This window comes from Oncorhynchus masou, chromosome 32 (genome assembly GCF_036934945.1).
Source record: "Oncorhynchus masou masou isolate Uvic2021 chromosome 32, UVic_Omas_1.1, whole genome shotgun sequence".
In the NCBI taxonomy this organism is placed as follows: Eukaryota; Metazoa; Chordata; class Actinopteri; order Salmoniformes; family Salmonidae; genus Oncorhynchus; species Oncorhynchus masou.
The window spans coordinates 632,826-653,058 of NC_088243.1; the positions used below are offsets into that span (position 1 = coordinate 632,826).

A 20,233-nucleotide genomic window follows, 5' to 3' on the forward strand; every position below is an offset into this window, starting at 1 on the left:
CACCTAGTGTCCCAGGTCTAAATCAGGCCCTGATTAGAGGGGAATCACCCACCTGGTGTCCCAGGTCTAAATCAGGCCCTGATTCCCAGGTCTAAATCAGGGATTAGAGGGGAATCACTCACCAGTGTCCCAGGTCTAAATCAGGCCCTGATTGTCTGGTGTCCCAGGTCTAAATCAGGCCCTGATTAGAGGGGAATCACCCACCTAGTGTCTCAGGTCAAATTCAGTCTAAATCCCTGATTAGAGGGGAACAATGGAAAAACACATTGGAACTGGCTTGGAGGTCCAGATTTGAGTTTGAAAGCGCAACACAATAGTTTTCAACATACCAGTATTGGTGTAAACTTTCTAAAGAAATGCTGGTATAAATAATACAATATATATTTAAGTTACTTACTTATAAACAAAGTTATTACATTTAAGTTAATTATCAATAAAAAATGCAATGCCGTGAAAAAATAGTTGTACTGCACTAGACCAAACGTTTTCGTTCGGGGCCCCCCTTCCAGCATTGGGGGACATCTACCTAATTTCGAAATTGCACCTTGTGCGCTCTAATATTACAATCACTGAATTTGATTTTTTTTAAATCGATATTCCCAAAGTTTAGTACGTCTTTGTAGGGGGACTCTTATTTTGAGGAAAAATAATCCGCGACCGTGCTGCCAGCATTATATCCTACTGCCAGGAGAACGGGAACATATATTTCCGAGGAGTGGAGGCATTGCCCTTAACTGCTGATGACAGTGCAGATTTATTTTTTCTTTCTCGGTAACTGTTCTTGGATTGTGTGGAAGTGTACACTGGTCCCAGAACGGTTTTAAAAGAGGAAACCAATTTGTTCCGACTATCACATGCACAACACAGCACTGTTTTGGTCGCGGGCAGCATATCATTCTTAGGAACGTGATCAGATACCACATGACTCATCTATTCAACGTTAGGGAAATCAAATATTTATCTGGGGACATGGATCAAGTTTACCTCAAACTTTAATTCAACTGTCTTCTCTAGTAGCCTACTTGTGTTAGCGGACTAATTTCTTGGTTTCTTAGGGCAGTAAGAGCGACAGAGAGAGAGAACCGGAACGAAGAAGCAAATGATCTCCTAAGAAGAGGACATCGGAATTATTTATGAACGTTGTTGAGGCTTGTCCAAATAGCCAGACAACCATGCTAACACCAGTGCAACTTTTTATCACATTTGTGCTTCTCGTGTTGAGTTTGGCAGAAGATAATAAACTAAAACACAAACCAGCCTCAAAACCGGTCCGACTGTTCACAGACGAAGATTTAAAAAGGTACGACGGGAGTGAGGTAGGTACTTGTTATTATGTAAGTCTATTGGTCGGCTAGCTCTGGGCGATGGCGTAGGTCGCATTCCTTCACTAGTAGTAGTAGTAGTGGAGGAACACGCACTAACGCCTTGGACCAGAGCTATGGGTGTAGCTAACCCGTGATCTTCACTACAGTAGTCCTCGTCTACAGTAGACGAATGGAGGTATGAAGAGCTCGTCTTGGTATGTGTAAATGCAATGGACTATCAGCGTGAGGGTGTGGTCAGCCAACACAATGACATCGTTTTCTTTATCACTGATAATGCTAATTGATCTTTAAAAAACATAATGTAACTGTTGCTGTGTTTTAGGACGGGCATCCCATTTACATGGCCATAAAAGGAGTGATATTTGATGTCACCAAGGGGAAAGGTAAATAGCACACACACAATGTTGGGATCCTCCCCATCTCTGGAACAGTGGGTGATATGGTATCAAACTCCACAGACTGCTAGTGTGGCGTGATGATAATGTCACCAATGATATCAATAGTAGTTCAGGCCAGTAAAGAGACAAGATAAAGTTATGTGTCAATGCTGAATGAATGATCCTTCACAATCACTGGTATCTGCATAGGAAGGGGTGTAATTACCAGGGTTGGGGTCAATGCCATTTCAATTGCAGTCAATTCATAAAGTAAACCAAATTCCAATTCCACATTTTTCTACTTGAAAAGCATTGAAGAGAATTGGAGTTTGAATTGTCTGGAATTGAAATAGAATTGACTCCAATCCTGGTGATTACATTGGAAATAACAAGATAGATAGATAACAGGGGAAAAGGATAAGGGGGATTTGTTACGAGGCCCACACAAACTGCAAATATGTAACAGCTGTAAGTACTGAGGAGCTATTGTTACAGTGGGACTAATCTAGTTTATCTTTGTAGAGTTCTATGGGAAAGATGGACCATACAATGCCTTGGTTGGAAAGGACTGCACAAGGGCTGTGGCCAAAATGTCCCTTGAGCCAGCTGATCTGACTTCTGACACTGTGAGTAAAGGAAAACAAAACAAACGGTTGGGCTGGGGAAGGGGTGCAGCGTCATGAAGGGGAAGGGGTGCAGCGTCATGAAGGGGTGCAGCGTCATGAAGGGGAAGGGGTGCAGCGTCATGAAGGGGTGCAGCGTCAAGGGGTGCAGCGTCATGAAGGGGTGCAGCGTCATCAAGGGAAGGGTGCAGCGTCATGAAGGGGTGCAGCGTCATGAAGGGGTGCAGCGTCATGAAGGGGTGCAGCGTCATGAAGGGGTGCAGCGTCATCAAGGGGGAGGGGTGCAGCGTCATGAAGGGGGAGGGGTGCAGCGTCATGAAGGGGTGCAGCGTCATGAAGGGGGGGTGCAGCGTCATCAAGGGGGAGGGTGCAGCGTCATCAAGGGGTGCAGCGTCATGAAGGGGTGCAGCGTCATCAAGGGGAAGGGGGTGCAGCGTCATGAAGGGGTGCAGCGTCATGAAGGGGGCGTCATGAAGGGGTGCAGTGAAGGGGTGCAGCGTCATGAAGGGGGCAGCGTCATGAAGGGTGCAGCGTCATGAAGGGGTGCAGCGTCATGAAGGGGTGCAGGGTGCGTCATGAAGGGGTGCAGCGTCATGAAGGGGTGCAGCGTCATGAAGGGGTGCAGCGTCATGAAGGGGTGCAGCGTCATGAAGGGGTGCAGCGTCATGAAGGGGGGAAGGGGTGCAGCGTCATGAAGGGGTGCAGCGGAAGGGGTGCAGCGTCATGAAGGGGGGTGCAGCGTCATGAAGGGGAAGGGGTGCAGCGTCATGAAGGGGTGCAGCGTCATGAAGGGGTGCAGCGTCATGAAGGGGGGGTGCAGCGTCATGAAGGGGTGCAGCGTCATGAAGGGGTGCAGCGTCATGAAGGGGTGGGGAAGGGGTGCAGCGTCATGAAGGGGTGCAGCGTCATGAAGGGGTGCAGCGTCATGAAGGGGTGCAGCGTCATGAAGGGGTGCAGCGTCATGAAGGGAAGGGTGCAGCGTCATGAAGGGGAAGGGGTGCAGCGTCATGAAGGGGGGTGCAGCGTCATGAAGGGGTGCAGCGTCATGAAGGGGTGCAGCGTCATGAAGGGGTGCAGCGTCATGAAGGGGTGCAGCGTCATGAAGGGGTGCAGCATCATGAAGGGGTGCAGCGTCATGAAGGGGTGCAGCGTCATGAAGGGGAAGGGGTGCAGCGCCATGAAGGGGTGCAGCGTCATGAAGGGTGCAGCGTCATGAAGGGGTGCAGCGTCATGAAGGGGAGGGGTGCAGCGTCATGAAAGGGGTGCAGCGTCATGAAGGGGAGGGTGCAGCGTCATGAAGGGGTGCAGCGTCATGAAAGCGGAAGAAGGGGTGCAGCGTCATGAAGGGGTGCAGCGTCATGAAGGGGAAGGGGTGCAGCGTCATGAAGGGGAAGGGGTGCAGCGTCATGAAGGGGTGCAGCGTCATGAAGGGGTGCAGCGTCATGAAGGGGAAGGGGTGCAGCGTCATGAAGGGGGAGGGGTGCAGCGTCATCATGAAGGGGGGGTGCAGCGTCATGAAGGGGGAGGGTGCAGCGTCATGAAGGGGTGCAGCGTCATGAAGGGGTGCAGCGTCATGAAGGGGAAGGGTGCAGCGTCATGAAGGGGAAGGGGTGCAGCGTCATGAAGGGGTGCAGCGTCATGAAGGGGTGCAGCGTCATGAAGGGGTGCAGCGTCATGAAGGGGTGCAGCGTCATGAAGGGGTGCAGCGTCATGAAGGGGAAGGGGTGCAGCGTCATGAAGGGGTGCAGCGTCATGAAGGGGAAGGGGTGCAGCGTCATGAAGGGGAAGGGGTGCAGCGTCATGAAGGGGTGCAGCGTCATCAAGGGGTGCAGCGTCATGAAGGGGAAGGGTGCAGCGTCATGAAGGGGAAGGGGTGCAGCGTCATGAAGGGGTGCAGCGTCATGAAGGGGGAGGGTGCAGCGTCATGAAGGGGTAGGGGTGCAGCGTCATGAAGGGGTGCAGCGTCATGAAGGGGTGCAGCGTCATCAAGGGGAAGGGGTGCAGCGTCATCAAGGGGAAGGGGTGCAGCGTCATGAAGGGGTGCAGCGTCATGAAGGGGTGCAGCGTCATGAAGGGGAAGGGGTGCAGCGTCATCAAGGGGTGCAGCGTCATGAAGGGGTGCAGCGTCATGAAGGGGAAGGGGTGCAGCGTCATGAAGGGGTGCAGCGTCATGAAGGGGAAGGGGTGCAGCGTCATCAAGGGGTGCAGCGTCATGAAGGGGTGCAGCGTCATGAAGGGGTGCAGCGTCATGAAGGGGTGCAGCGTCATGAAGGAAGGGGTGCAGCGCCATGAAGGGGAAGGGGTGCAGCGTCATGAAGGGGAAGGGGTGCAGCGCCATGAAGGGGTGCAGCGTCATGAAGGGGTGCAGCGTCATGAAGGGGTGCAGCGTCATGAAGGGGTGCAATGGGGTGCAGCGTCATGAAGGGGTGCAGCGTCATGAAGGGGAAGGGGTGCAGCGCCATGAAGGGGTGCAGCGCCATGAAGGGGTGCAGCGTCATGAAGGGGTGAGCGTCATGAAGGGGTGCAGCGTCATGAAGGGGGAGGGGTGCAGCGTCATGAAGGGGGAGGGTGCAGCGTCATGAAGGGGTGCAGCGTCATGAAGGGGAAGGGGTGCAGCGTCATGAAGGGGTGCAGCGTCATGAAGGGGTGCAGCGTCATGAAGGGGAAGGGGTGCAGCGTCATGAAGGGGTGCAGCGTCATGAAGGGGTGCAGCGTCATGAAGGGGTGCAGCGTCATGAAGGGAAGGGGTGCAGCGTCATGAAGGGGAGGGGTGCAGCGTCATGAAGGGGTGCAGCGTCATGAAGGGGGAGGGGTGCAGCGTCATGAAGGGGGGGTGCAGCGTCATGAAGGGGTGCAGCGTCATGAAGGGGTGCAGCGTCATCAAGGGGAAGGGGTGCAGCGTCATCAAGGGGAAGGGTGCAGCGTCATGAAGGGGTGCAGCGTCATGAAGGGGTGCAGCGTCATGAAGGGGTGCAGCGTCATGAAGGGGAAGGGGTGCAGCGTCATGAAGGGGTGCAGCGTCATGAAGGGGAAGGGGTGCAGCGTCATGAAGGGGAAGGGGTGCAGCGTCATGAAGGGGTGCAGCGTCATCAAGGGGTGCAGCGTCATGAAGGGGTGCAGCGTCATGAAGGGGAAGGGGTGCAGCGTCATGAAGGGGAAGGGGTGCAGCGTCATGAAGGGGTGCAGCGTCATGAAGGGGGGGGTGCAGCGTCATGAAGGGGAGGGGTGCAGCGTCATGAAGGGGTGCAGCGTCATGAAGGGGTGCAGCGTCATGAAGGGGTGCAGCGTCATGAAGGGGAAGGGGTGCAGCGTCATGAAGGGGAAGGGGTGCAGCGTCATGAAGGGGTGCAGCGTCATGAAGGGGTGCAGCGTCATGAAGGGGTGCAGCGTCATGAAGGGGTGCAGCGTCAGGAAGGGGAAGGGGTGCAGCGTCATGAAGGGGAAGGGTGCAGCGTCATGAAGGGGTGCAGCGTCATCAAGGGGTGCAGCGTCATGAAGGGGTGCAGCGTCATGAAGGGGAAGGGGTGCAGCGTCATGAAGGGGAAGGGTGCAGCGTCATGAAGGGGAAGGGGTGCAGCGTCATGAAGGGGAAGGGGTGCAGCGTCATGAAGGGGAAGGGGTGCAGCGCCATGAAGGGGAAGGGGTGCAGCGTCATGAAGGGGTGCAGCGTCATGAAGGGGAAGGGTGCAGCGTCATGAAGGGGAAGGGGTGCAGCGTCATGAAGGGGAAGGGTGCAGCGTCATGAAGGGTGCAGCGTCATGAAGGGGTGCAGCGTCATGAAGGGGTGCAGCGTCATGAAGGGGTGCAGCGTCATCAAGGGGTGCAGCGTCATGAAGGGGAAGCGGTGCAGCGTCATCAAGCGGTGCAGCGTCATGAAGGGGTGCAGCGTCATGAAGGGGAAGGGGTGCAGCATCATCAAGGGGTGCAGCGTCATCAAGGGGTGCAGCGTCATGAAGGGGTGCAGCGTCATGAAGGGGTGCAGCGTCATCAAGGGGTGCAGCGTCATCAAGGGGTGCAGCGTCATGAAGGGGAAGGGGTGCAGCGTCATGAAGGGGACATGCAGCTTCAATGGGGTGCAGCGTCATCAAGGGGAAGGGGTGCAGCGTCATCAAGGGGTGCAGCGTCATCAAGGGGTAGGGGTGCAGCGTCATCAAGGGGTGCAGCGTCATCAAGGGGTGCAGCGTCATGAAGGGGAAGGGGTGCAGTGTCATGAAGGGGACATGCAGCTTCAATGGGGTGCAGCGTCATCAAGGGGAAGAGGTGCAGCGTCATCAAGGGGTGCAGCGTCATCAAGGGAAGGGGTGCAGCGTCATCAAGGGGTGCAGCGTCATGAAGGGGAAGGGGTGCAGCTTCAATGGGGTGCAGCGTCATCAAGGGGAAGCGGTGCAGCGTCATGAAGGGGTGCAGCGTCATGAAGGGGTGCAGCGTCATGAAGGGGTGCAGCGTCATCAAGGGTGCAGCGTCATCAAGGGGTGCAGCGTCATCAAGGGGTGCAGCGTCATCAAGGGGAAGGGGTGCAGCGTCATCAAGGGGTGCAGCGTCATCAAGGGGTGCAGCGTCATGAAGGGGAAGGGGTGCAGTGTCATGAAGGGGACATGCAGCTTCAATGGGGTGCAGCGTCATCAAGGGGAAGGGGTGCAGCGTCATCAAGGGGTGCAGCGTCATCAAGGGGAAGGGGTGCAGCGTCATCAAGGGGTGCAGGGTCATCAAGGGGTAGGGGTGCAGCTTCAATGGGGTGCAGCGTCATCAAGGGGAAGCGGTGCAGCGTCATGAAGGGGTGCAGCGTCATGAAGGGGTGCAGCGTCATCAAGGGGTGCAGGAAGGGGTGCAGCGTCATCAAGGGGGGGTGCAGCGTCATCAAGGGGTGCAGCGTCATCAAGGGGAAGGGTGCAGCGTCATGAAGGGGTGCAGCGTCATGAAGGGGTGCAGCGTCATCAGGGGAAGGGGTGCAGCGTCATGAAGGGGAAGCGGTGCAGCGTCATGAAGGGGAAGGGGTGCCGCGTCATGAAGGGGTGCAGCGTCATGAAGGGGAAGGGGTGCAGCGTCATCAAGGGGAAGGGGTGCAGCGTCATGAAGGGTGCAGCGTCATGAAGGGAAGCGGTGCAGCGTCATCAAGGGGAAGGGGTGCAGCGTCATGAAGGGGGGGTGCAGCGTCATGAAGGGGCAGGGGTGCAGCGTCATGAAGGGTGCAGCATGAAGGGGTGCAGCGTCATGAATGAAGGGGTGCAGCGTCATGAAGGTGAAGGGGTGCAGCGTCATGAAGGTGAAGGGGTGCAGCGTCATGAAGGGGTGCAGCGTCATCAAGGGGAAGGGGAAGGGGTGCAGCTTCAATGGGGTGCAGAGTCATAAAGGGGACAGTTAAATGGAGGGCTGGACAAGGTAGAGATGGCTGTAGTAGATGGCATGGCTAAGCTAACTGTTGACATGAAACTAAACTCGAGTTTTAATCCCGGTGTTGAGCTTGTGCGTAGCAGGCAGCTAATTCTTATATGACATGTTTGTAGAATGTTAAGTCCCCTTGTTGACTGAGGTGAATGAAACTACAGCATCAAGGTTGATAATAGCTAGAGTCAATGTTGCTTGTTTTTGCTGTTCCCCAAAATAGCATTTTTTTTCTTTTCTCCAATTGTGTAGAAATGCAGTAAAAATAAAAATCCTTGAGGGGGGGGGGATGATGCCCCTGCTTTGGTCTGCAAAGAACCTGTGTAGATGTTTAACTCCCATCGAACCCTTTTTGCAGAACTATAAAGGATTCTTCAGAAAAGGTTCCACAAAGAACCCATAGAAAACCCTCTTTTTTTCCCCCCTACTGTTCTCTTAGTAATGAAATGGATGCCTCTTGTCCTTGTTTCCTCCCTCTCTCTTTCAGACGGGCCTTACTGAAGAGCAGCTCCAATCCCTAGAGAGTGTATTTGAGGGCACGTACAAGACAAAGTACCCTATTGTAGGCTACACTGCCATACGCATCCTCAACCAGGATGGAAGCCCCAATGAGGACTTCAAGCCTGAAGACCAACCTCATTTTAACATCAGAGACGAGTTCTAATCCAAATGATTTTTGTGGGTACTTTTTTTATTTCTTTTTTTTTTTTTCTGATTTATATTTTGGTACGCCAATAATAAACTGTGGAGACCATGAAGATTCAATACTGTGTGATCCTCAATTTGCTCATGATTTGAAAAATGATTATTTCTGAATTCCCAGTCAGATCCATTTGTTAGGACTGCATGTCTACATTTCTGTGATTTACATTTACAAGAGATGGGCAGAGATTTAGCCATGTGTTTCGCTCTTATCCTTTACCTTATTTGGAAACCATATTTATATCTTTAAAAGAGAAAATTTTTTGTATAGATGTTCTGTGATGAAAACAACATGGAATGTTTGGTGGCCTTTGTAAAATTACCAAGAGATGGGCATTTAAAGCCATGTGTTTTCAGCTCTATTCTCCTTTACCATTAATTATTTGGTTTAAAACCATATTTATATCTTTAAAAAAGAGAGGTTTTTTTTTTTGATATCAAATTTTATGTTGTCACATACAATGTTAAAACAACATGGAATGTTTGTTCCGACAATGTTGTTAGTCAAATAGGACACTTTGTAAAATGTATTTCCATTTTAAGAACTGAATGTTTTCCTCCTGGATAGGACATTTAAAGCATTGTAATTGTTTCCACCTGGATATGAGCTAGTTTCCACCCGGAAGACAGGTAGTTTCCTCCTGGATAGGACAGGCCCGGATACCATTAATTGAATGTTAAAGTAGTTTACCTGGAAACAAATATTATTATTATTATTATTATTATTATTAAAATAGTAGGAGGAAAGGTTTGATTGGCCTATTTTCAAATCAAAGGTTTTCCTCCTTTGTCACATACACATGGTTAGGACAGATGTTAATGATAGGACAGGTAGTGTAGCAAAATGCTTGTGTTTCAACCTGGATAGGACAATGCATTTCCACCTGGATAGGACAGGTAGTTTCCACCTGGATAGGACAGGTAGTTTCCACCTGGATAGGACAGGTAGTTTCCTCCTGGATAGGACAGGTAGTTTCCTCCTGGATAGGACAGGTAGTTTCAACCTGGATAGGACAGGTAGTTTCAACCTGGATAGGACAGGTAGTTTCAACCTGGATAGGACAGGTAGTTTCAACCTGGATAGGACAGGTAGTTTCCTCCTGGATAGGACAGGTAGTTTCAACCTTCACCTGGATAGGACAGGTAGTCCTGGATAGGACCGGTAGTTTCAACCTGGATAGGACAGGTAGTTTCAACCCGGATAGGACAGGTAGTTTCAACCCGGATAGGACAGGTAGTTTCCACCCGGATAGGACAGGTAGTTTCCACCTGGATAGGACAGGTAGTTTCCACCCGGATAGGACAGGTAGTTTCCTCCTTCTATGTAGTAGAATAGTGCCTTTGGAAGTTATTCAGACCCCTTGACTTTTTCCACATTTTGTGACGTTGCAGCCTTATTCTAAAATAGATTAAATATACAATTTTGCTTTAGCAATCTACACACAATAGCCCATAATGACATCACAATACCTCATAGTGACATCACAATAGCCCATAATGACATCACAATACCCCATAATGACATCACAATAGCCCATAATGACGAAGCAAAACAACGTTTTTAAAATGTAAGCAAATGTATTAAACATTTAAAACAAAAATACCTTATTTATATACAGTGGCAAGAAAAAGTATGTGAACCCTTTGGAATTACATGGATTTCTGCATAAATTGGTCATCAAATTTGATCTGATCTTAAAGTCACAACAATAGACAAACATAGTGTGCTTAAACTAATAACAGAAATTATTATATTCGAAATACATCTTTTAAAGAAAAATACACCTTTTAAACATTCGCAGTGTAGGTTGGGTAAAGTATGTGAACCCCGAGGCTAATGACTTCTCCAAATGCTAATTGGAGTCAAGAGTCAGCTGACCTGAAGTCCAATCAATGAGACAAGATTGGAGATGTTGGTTCGAGCTGCCCTGCCCGATAGAAAACACTCACAAAAATGGAGTTTGCTATTCACAAGAAGCATTGCCTGATGTGAACCATGCCTGGAACAAAAAAGATCTTAGAAGACCTAAGATTAAGAATTGTTGACTTGCATAAAGCTGGAAAGGGTTACAAAAGTATCTCTAAAAGCCTTGATGTTCATCAATCCAGGGTAAGATAAATTGTCTATAAATGGAGAAAGTTCAGCACTGTTGCTACTCTCCCTAGGAGTGGCCATCTTGCAAAGATGACTGCAAGATCACAGTGCAGAATGCTCAATGAGGTTAAGAAGAATCCTGGAGTGTCAGCTAAAGACTTACAGAAATCTATGGAGCATGCTAACATCTCTGTTGACGAGTCTACGATACGTAAAACAGTAAACAAGAAATAGTGTTCATGGGAGGACATGATGGAAGAAGCCACTGCTGTGCTAAAAAAACATTGCTGCACATCAGAAGTTTGCAAAAGTGCACCTGGATGTTCCACAGCGCTACTGGTGAAATATTCTGTGGGCAGATGAAACTACAGTCAAGTTGTTTGGAAGGAACACACAACACTATGTGTGGAGAGAAAAAAGGCACAGCACACCAACATCAACCTCATCCCAACTGTAAAGTATAGTGGAGGGAGCATCATGGTTTGGGGCTGCTTTGCTGCCTCAGAGCCCGGACAGCTTGCTATCATCGACGGAAAAATGAATTCCCAAGTTTATCAAGACATTTTGCAGGAGAATGTTGGGCTATCTGTTCTCCCAATTGAAGCTCAACAGAAGTTGGATGATGCAACAGGACAACAACCCAAAACACAGAAGTAAATCAACAACAGAATGGCTTCAACAGAGGAATATACGGCTTCTGGATTGGCCCAGTCAGAGTCCTGACCTCAACCCGATCTGAGATGCTGTGGCATGACCTCAAGAGAGCGGTTCACATCAGACATCCCAAGAATATTGCTGAACTTAAACAGTTCTGTGAAGCGGAATGGTCCAAAATTCCTCCTGACTGTTGTGTAGGTCTGATCCACAACTACAGAAAACGTTTGGATGAGGTTATTGCTGCCAAAGGAGGGTCAACCAGTTATTAAATCCAAGGGTTCACATACTTTTTCCACCCTACACTGTGAATTTTTCCACTGTGTGTTCAATAAAGACATGAAAACGTATAATTATTTGTGTGTTATTAATTTAATCAGATTGGTTGTCTATTGTTGTGACCTAGATGAAGATCAGATCAAATATATTGACCAATTTATGCAGAAATCCAGGTACTTCCAAAGGGTTCACATACCTTTTCTTGCCACTGTAAGTATTCAGACCCTTTGCTGTTAGACTCGAAATTGAGCTCAGGTGCATCCTGTTCCCACTGATCATCCTTGAGATGTTTCTACAACTCGATTTGAGCCCACCTGGGGTAAATTAAATTGATTGGACATGATTTGGAAAGGCACACACAGTTGACAGTACATGTCAGAGCAAAAACCAAGCCATGAAGTCAAAGGAATTGTCCGTAGAGCTCCGAGACAGGATTGTGTTGAGGCACAGATCTGAGGAAGGGTACCAAAACATTTCTGCAGTATTGAAGGTCCCCAAGAACACAGTGGCTTTCGTCATTCTTAAGTTTTAGAGGTTTGGAACCACGAAGACTCTTCCTCGAGCTGCCCGGCCAAACTGACCAATCAGGGGAGAATGGCCTTGGTCAGGAAGTTGACCAAGAACCCGATGGTCACTCTGACAGAGATCCAGAGATGGAGAGAACCTTCCAGAAGGAGAACCATCTCTGCAGCTCTCCACCAATCAAGCCTTTATGGTAAAGTGGCCAGACGGAAGCCACTCAGTAAACGGCCTATGACATCCCGCTTGGAGTTTGCCAAAAGGCACCTAAAGGACTCAGACCTTGAGAAACAAGATTCTTGATCTGATGAAACCAATATTGAACTCTTTGGCCTGAATGCCAAGCGTCACATCTGGAGGAAACATGGCTCCATCCCTACGGTGAAGCATAGTGGTGGCAGCATCATGCTGTGGACAACGCAGGAGTGGCTTTGGGACACGTCTCTGAATGTCCTTGAGTGGCCCAGCCAAAGCCCAGACTTGAACCCGATTTTACGTCTCTGGAGAGACCTGAAAATAGCTGTGCAGCAACACTCTCCATCCAACCTGACAGAGCTGCTGAGAAGAATGGGAGAAACACCGCAAATACAGGTGTGCCAAGCTTGTAGTGTCGTACCCAAGAAGACTCAAGGCTCTAAAATCGCTGCCAACGGTGCTTCAACAAAGTACAGTCGTGGCCAAAAGTTTTGAGAATGACACAAATATGAATTTCCACAAAGTTTGCTGCTTCAGTGTCTTTAGATATTTTTGTCAGATTTTACTATGGAATACTGAAGTATAATTACAAGCATTTCATAAGTGTCAAAGGCTTTTATTGACAATTACATGAAGTTGATGCAAAGAGTCAATATTTGCAGTGTTGACTATTTGCAGTGTTGACTCTCTTTTCTTGATGATCCGATAAATGGTTGTTTTAGGTGCAATCCTACTGGCAGCAATATCCTTGCCTGTGAAGCCCTTTTTGTGCAAAGCAATGATGACGGCACGTGTTTCCTTGCAGGTAGCCATGGTTGACAGAGGGAGAAAAATGATTCCAAGCACCCAACCTCCTTTAGAAGCTTCCAGTCTGTTATTCGAACTCAATCAGCATGACAGAGTGATCTCCAGCCTTGTCTTCCTCAACACTCATACACCTGTGTTAACGAGAGAATCACTGACATGATGTCAGCTGGTCCTTTTGTGGCAGGGCTGAAATGCAGTGGAACTGTTTTTTTGGGGGGATTCAGTTAATTTGCATGGCAAAGAGGGACTTTGCAATTCATCTCATCACTCTTCATAACATTCTGGAGTATATGCAAATTGCCATCATACAAACTGAGGCAGCAGACTTTGTGAAAATTAATATTTGTGTCATTCTCAAAACTTTTGGCCATGACTGTACAGAGTAAAGTGTCTGAATACTTATGTAAATGTGATGTTTTAGTAGTTTATTTGTAGTTTATTTGCAAAATTGTCTAAAAATCTCTTTTTGCTTTTTTCATTATGGAGTATTGTGTGTAGATTGATGAGGATGTATTTTAAAAAAAAATATGAACCTGTAAAGTAACAAAATGTGGAAAAAGTCAAGGGGTCTGAATACTTTCCGAAGGCTCTGTTTGTCACATGTACATTTTGAGGGCAGTGGTATAGTTTTTATTTAAAAAAGTCTAGGGTAGTATTTTTTCTGACCCTCGAAAAATATAAATGTATCACTAGTCATAACTTCAAGGCTGTAGCTGTCGTCTGAACGACCAAAGGTCCCCATTGACACTAGTCATAACTTCAAGGTTGTAGCTGTCGTCTGAACGACCAAAGGTCCCCATAGACACTAGTCATAACTTCAGGGCTGTAACTGAAAGGACCCAACGGCCACGGTGCGTCGGGATGGCACTACAGTAGTCGTCAGCAGCTCGTTCTGTTATGTAGGGTGGAGCTTTTAACCACACTCTGTCTCAGGTAGGTCTTCGGCGTCATCGAACAAGGTTAGGCTCTCCTCTGCTCTGGCATTTTTATGTATCTGATTATGAGTCAGACATGAGTAGCCTACCACGTCAGTATAAGTAATCTTCACAGCCAAGTTCAGAGGACAGGCGCCCAACCGTTTCAGAGAGTGTCCCCTTGCAGAGAAGGAGTAGCGTTCTTTATCACGGACTGAGAGTTCCCCAGACAAGTTAACTACTACGATCTCTTTCCGGTACTTTGGAGCCCGCGTTCCGTCGCTAAACCTGACACACCACCCAGAACAAAGATGCCTAAAATGGTGAGTTAAAAAAACAAACAAAAAAAACATTTTATTTGTCCGACTATGTAAAATGTCATGTATTACACGTAACGGTAATTGGTTACTTTCTATCTGAATAAATCTAACGGAGCCTAAACCAAACTAGCCTGTAACACAAGGCAGGTCAAATGAATGATCATGTTATTTCAATGTCCAATATACCAGAATAACCTCTTGTTTTCTATTAATTGTCCATTGTTGTCTAAAAGTGATGATATAGCCTTACACTAATTAATTTACGATGACAATCACTGAAGTTGCCCTGATTATTTGTTACAGTGTTATTTGGCCCTAATGTAATAGCTGTGAGTTACATGTGAGGTGTCACGCCCTGGCCTTAGTTATCTTTGTTTTCTTTACTATTTTGGTTAGGTCAGGGTGTGACATGGGGGATTTATGTGTTTTAGTCTGGTCTAGGGTTTTTTGTATGTTTATGGGGTGTTCACTAGTCTAGGTGATTATGTAAGTCTATGTTTGCCTAGATTGGTTCTCAATTAGAGGCAGGTGTTTATCGTTGTCTCTGTTTGGGAACCATATTTAGGCAGCCATGTTCTTTGGGTGTTTTGTGGGTGGTTGTCTTCTGTCTTTGTGTCATTGCGCCAGATAGGACTGTTTTGGGTTTTGCCACGGTTTTTGTAATTGTGTTCATGGTTAGTTTCTCCTATTAAAAAAGATGTTGAACACTAAACCACGCTGCATTTTGGGCCTCCTCTCCTTCAGCGGAAGAAAGACGTTACATAATCAATATGATCCAAAACCATTTGAGGCCTGCCATCTCAAAAAGTGAATCAATATGATCATTTCATCTCAAAAAGTGAATCAATATGATCCAAAACCATTTGAGGCCTGCCATCAATATGATCAAAAGTGAATCAATATGATCCAAAACCATTTGAGGCCTGCCATCTCAAAAAGTGAATCAATATGTGAATCAAAAAGTGAACTATGATCCAAAACCATTTGAGGCCTGCCATCTCAAAAAGTGAATCAATATGATCCAAAACCATTTGAGGCCTGCCATCTCAAAAAGTGAATCAATATGATCCAAAACCATTTGAGGCCTGCCATCTCAAAAAGTGAATCAATATGATCCAAAACCATTTGAGGCCTGCCATCTCAAAAAGTGAATCAATATGATCCAAAACCATTTGAGGCCTGTCATCTCAAAAAGTTATCAATATGATCCAAAACCATTTGAGGCCTGCCATCTCATTTGAGGCCTGCCAAAAAGTGAATCAAAAAGTGAATCAATATGATCCAAAACCATTTGAGGCCTGCCATCTCAAAGTTAATCAATATGATCCAAAACCATTTGAGGCCTGCCATCTCAAAAAGTGAAAAACCAGACAATTGATCCAAAACCATTTGAGGCCTGCCATCTCAAAAATGAATCAATATGATCCAAAAATGTGATACAATCTATCAAAAAGAATATGCAATATGATCCAAAACCATTTTGCCATCTCAAAGTTAATCAATTTAACTTATGCTTTATATATACAATCTATAAGAATATCTTTGGTTTAACTTAATATATAATAAAGATCGAATATTAAAGTATTTATTAGTTAATATATAACCCAGTTCCTTGACAAAGTTATTTGGTAAAAGTGTTCCGTTTCTCTACAATGGAGGATTTTTCCTTCAGAGCAGCAAGATGGAGGAGATGGTGGTACTGAATGATAATGTTTCTCTCCCTCCCTATTTCAGCAATGTTCTCATGGTGACTGAGATGCACCATTTGTAAAATACCTATAGACCAAGTCTGCAGTGGATGAGTGTGGTCTTGTGTCGATAACAGTATCGGAAGGAAGCCATCTTCTGTTTGAAAGAAACCTTCGAGTCCATTTTAAGTGTGAATCCTTAACCGGCCTTACTTATTAACTAAACCCAGAGTTTGACCCACAGGCCTCTGTCTCCTGACTGGCTACGGTAGGCATTACTGGTTTACCATAGATTAGCTCTCGCTGCTGTGCTAAGGCATTTGCACAGCAGTTCTAGAATCATTAAGAGATTCTCTGTTGGAACCCCATGATGTAATTTTGATAACGTAGCCACGTAGACATTTTAATCAGAGGCGGGTGCTCAGTTTTACGTGGCTCGTTCTCGGTTCCATAAAAGTACTGTGTCTTAAACAAACACTACAATAGCAATAACCTTGGGATGGTATTCTGTTGATGGAGTTTCACTTGGAGCATAGCAACAGCACTCCTTGAGAGAGTCCGACCGCCGGGGTCAGTCTGACATCAATCTGACGTCATTTCTGTGACATTCTTCTCTGGAGAGTCAGAGTAGATAAAGCTTTCACCACGATAGTGAATACTCCAGGGCTGTATCCCCAATGGCACCCTACTGTATACCCTATATAGTGCACTACTTTACGACCAAGCACTACGGGCCCTGGTCAAAAGTAGTGCACTATAATGGGAATAGGGTACAATTTGAGATTAGTCCCAGGGTTACTAGGGTTACCCAGGGAGATGAGAACTTGGGTTACCCAGGGAGATGAGACCTTGGGTTACCCAGGGAGATGAGACCTAGGGTTACCCAGGGAGATTAGACCTTGGGTTACCCAGGGAGATGAGACCTTACCCAGGGGTTACCCAGGGAGATGAGACCTAGGGTTACCCAGGGAGATGAGACCTAGGGTTACCCAGGGAGATGAGACCTAGGGTTACCCAGAGAGATGAGACCTAGGGTTACCCAGGGAGATGAGACCTAGGGTTACCCAGGAAGATGATATGAGACCTTGGGTTACCCAGAGAGATGATACGAGACCTTGGGTTACCCAGAGAGATGATACGAGACCTTGGGTTACCCAGAGAGATGATACGAGACCTTGGGTTACCCAGAGAGATGATATGAGACCTAGGGTTACCCAGAGAGATGATATGAGACCTTGGGTTACGCAGAGAGATGATATGAGACCTAGGGTTACCCAGGGAGATGAGATACCCAGGGAGATGAGACCTAGGGTTACCCAGGGAGATGAGACCTAGGGTTACCCAGGGAGATGAGACCTAGGGTTACCCAGGGAGATGAGACCTAGGGTTACCCAGGGAGATGAGACCTAGGGTTACCCAGGGAGATGAGACCTATGGTTACCCAGGGAGATGAGACCTAGGGTTACCCAGGGAGATGAGACCTAGGGTTACCCAGAGAGATGAGACCTAGGGTTACCCAGGGAGATGAGACCTAGGGTTACCCAGGAGATGAGACCTAGGGTTACCCAGGGAGATGAGACCTATGGTTACCCAGGGAGATGAGACCTAGGGTTACCCAGGGAGATGAGACCTAGGGTTACCCAGGGAGATGAGACCTAGGGTTACCCAGGGAGATGAGACCTAGGGTTACCCAGGGAGATGAGACCTAGGGTTACCCAGGGAGATGAGACCTAGGGTTACCCAGGGAGATGAGACCTATGGTTACCCAGGGAGATGAGACCTAGGGTTACCCAGGGAGATGAGACCTAGGGTTACCCAGGGAGATGAGACCTAGGGTTACCCAGGGAGATGAGACCTAGGGTTACCCAGAGAGATGAGACCTTGGGTTACCCAGAGAGATGATATGAGACCTAGGGTTACCCAGGGAGATGAGACCTAGGGTTACCCAGGGAGATGAGACCTTGGGTTACCCAGAGAGATGATATGAGACCTTGGGTTACCCAGGGAGATGAGACCTAGGGTTACCCAGGGAGATGAGACCTTGGGTTACCCAGGGAGATGAGACCTAGGGTTACCCAGGGAGATGAGACCTTGGGTTACCCAGGGAGATGAGACCTTGGGTTACCCAGGGAGATGAGACCTAGGGTTACCCAGGGAGATTACCCAGGGAGATGAGACCTAGGGTTACCCAGGGAGATGAGACCTAGGGTTACCCAGGGAGATGAGACCTAGGGTTACCCAGGGAGATGAGACCTAGGGTTACCCAGGGAGATGAGACCTAGGGTTACCCAGGGAGATGAGACCTAGGGTTACCCAGGAGAGATGAGACCTTGGGTTACCCAGAGATGGTACAGGGAGATGAGACCTAGGGTTACCCAGAGAGATGATATGAGACCTAGGGTTACCCAGGGAGATGAGACCTAGGGTTACCCAGGGAGATGAGACCTAGGGTTACCCAGGGAGATGAGACCTAGGGTTACCCAGGGAGATGAGACCTAGGGTTACCCAGGGAGATGAGACCTATGGTTACCCAGGGAGATGAGACCTAGGGTTACCCAGGGAGATGAGACCTAGGGTTACCCAGGGAGATGAGACCTAGGGTTACCCAGAGAGATGATACGAGACCTTGGGTTACCCAGAGAGATGGTACGAGACCTTGGGTTACCCAGAGAGATGGATGAGACCTTGGTTACCCAGGAGATGAGACCTAGGGTTACCCAGGGAGATGAGACCTAGGGTTACCCAGGGAGATGAGACCTAGGGTTACCCAGGGATATGAGACCTAGGGTTACCCAGAGAGGAGATGAGACCTTGGGTTACCCATAGGAGATGAGACCTAGGGTTACCCAGAGAGATGAGACCTTGGGTTACCCAGAGAGATGATACGAGACCTTGGATTACCCAGAGAGATGATATGAGACCTAGGGTTACCCAGGGAGATGAGACCTAGGGTTACCCAGGGAGATGAGACCTAGGGTTACCCAGGGAGATGAGACCTAGGGTTACCCAGGGAGATGAGACCTAGGGTTACCCAGGGAGATGAGACCTAGGGTTACCCAGGGAGATGAGACCTAGGGTTACCCAGGGTGATGAGACCTAGGGTTACCCAGGGAGATGAGACCTAGGGTTACCCAGAGAGATGATACGAGACCTTGGGTTACCCAGAGAGATGATACGAGACCTTGGATTACCCAGAGAGATGATATGAGACCTGGATTACCCAGGGACATGAGACCTAGGGTTACCCAGGGAGATGAGACCTAGGGTTACCCAGGGAGATGAGACCTAGGGTTACCCAGGGAGATGAGACCTAGGGTTACCCAGGGAGATGAGACCTAGGGTTACCCAGGGAGATGAGACCTAGGGTTACCCAGGGAGATGAGACCTAGGGTTACCCAGGGAGATGAGACCTAGGGTTACCCAGAGGAGATGAGACCTAGGGTTACCCAGAGGAGATGAGACCTTGGGTTACCCAGGAGATGAGACCTTGGGTTACCCAGGAGATGATGAGACCTAGGGTTACCCAGGGAGATGAGACCTAGGGTTACCCAGAGGAGATGAGACCTAGGGTTACCCAGGGAGATGAGACCTAGGGTTACCCAGGGAGATGAGACCTAGGGTTACCCAGGGAGATGAGACCTAGGGTTACCCAGGGAGATGAGACCTAGGGTTACCCAGAGAGATGATACGAGACCTTGGGTTACCCAGAGAGATGATACGAGACATTGGATTACCCAGAGAGATGATATGAGACCTAGGGTTACCCAGGGAGATGAGACCTAGGGTTACCCAGGGAGATGAGACCTATGGTTACCCAGGGAGATGAGACCTAGGGTTACCCAGGGAGATGAGACCTAGGGTTACCCAGGGAGAAGTTGTCCGGGTTTGACCGGGGTGATGAGACCTAGGGTTACCCAGAGAGATGAGACCTAGGGTTACCCAGGGAGAAGTTGTCCGGGTTTGACCGGGGAGATGAGACCTAGGGTTACCCAGAGAGATGAGACCTAGGGTTACCCAGGGAGAAGTTGTCCGGGTTTGACCGGGGAGATGAGACCTAGGGTTACCCAGGGAGCAGTTGTCCGGGTTTGACCGGGGAGATGAGACCTAGGGTTACCCAGGGAGCAGTTGTCCGGGTTTGACCGGGGAGATGAGACCTAGGGTTACCCAGGGAGCAGTTGTCCGGGTTTGACCTGGGTAGGCCGCCATTGTAAATAAGAGTTTGTTTTTGAAACTGACTTGCCTTGTTAAATAAAGGTTCAATAAATGTTTTTATTAAATACCCAGGAAGATACTGGGGAGTGGATAGAACAGGGTTCAACCATGATTGTTGTTGTTCTCCAAATCCAATGGAAC

General features: G+C 48.5%; 2 protein-coding genes across 4 annotated transcripts in view; both read left to right on the forward strand.

Annotated features, from left to right (window-relative positions):
- Window positions 1-706: 706 nt before the first annotated feature.
- Window positions 707-8,472, forward strand: LOC135525442 (neudesin-like). 3 transcript variants are annotated; one of them, XM_064953070.1, is made up of 4 exons: window positions 707-1,316; window positions 1,648-1,708; window positions 2,225-2,328; window positions 8,195-8,472. In XM_064953070.1, exons 1-4 carry the CDS (start codon window positions 1,134-1,136, stop codon window positions 8,369-8,371), a joined length of 525 nt encoding a protein of 174 aa, XP_064809142.1. In that variant the 5' UTR covers window positions 707-1,133; the 3' UTR covers window positions 8,372-8,472. The 3 variants fall into 3 exon arrangements, with proteins under 3 accessions (XP_064809142.1, XP_064809143.1, XP_064809144.1); XM_064953071.1 differs by having other exon boundaries at window positions 1,169-1,300; XM_064953072.1 differs by lacking the exon at window positions 707-1,316 and adding an exon at window positions 1,412-1,519.
- A 5,331-nt stretch (window positions 8,473-13,803) lies between these two features.
- The window catches only part of LOC135525443 (ezrin-like), a 52,800-nt gene continuing 46,370 nt past the window's right edge, over window positions 13,804-20,233 (forward strand). Inside the window, exon 1 of the mRNA XM_064953073.1 lies at window positions 13,804-14,195. Within this exon, the coding sequence (XP_064809145.1) occupies window positions 14,184-14,195 (12 nt within the window). The 5' untranslated portion in view covers window positions 13,804-14,183. The remainder of the gene's footprint in view (window positions 14,196-20,233) is intronic.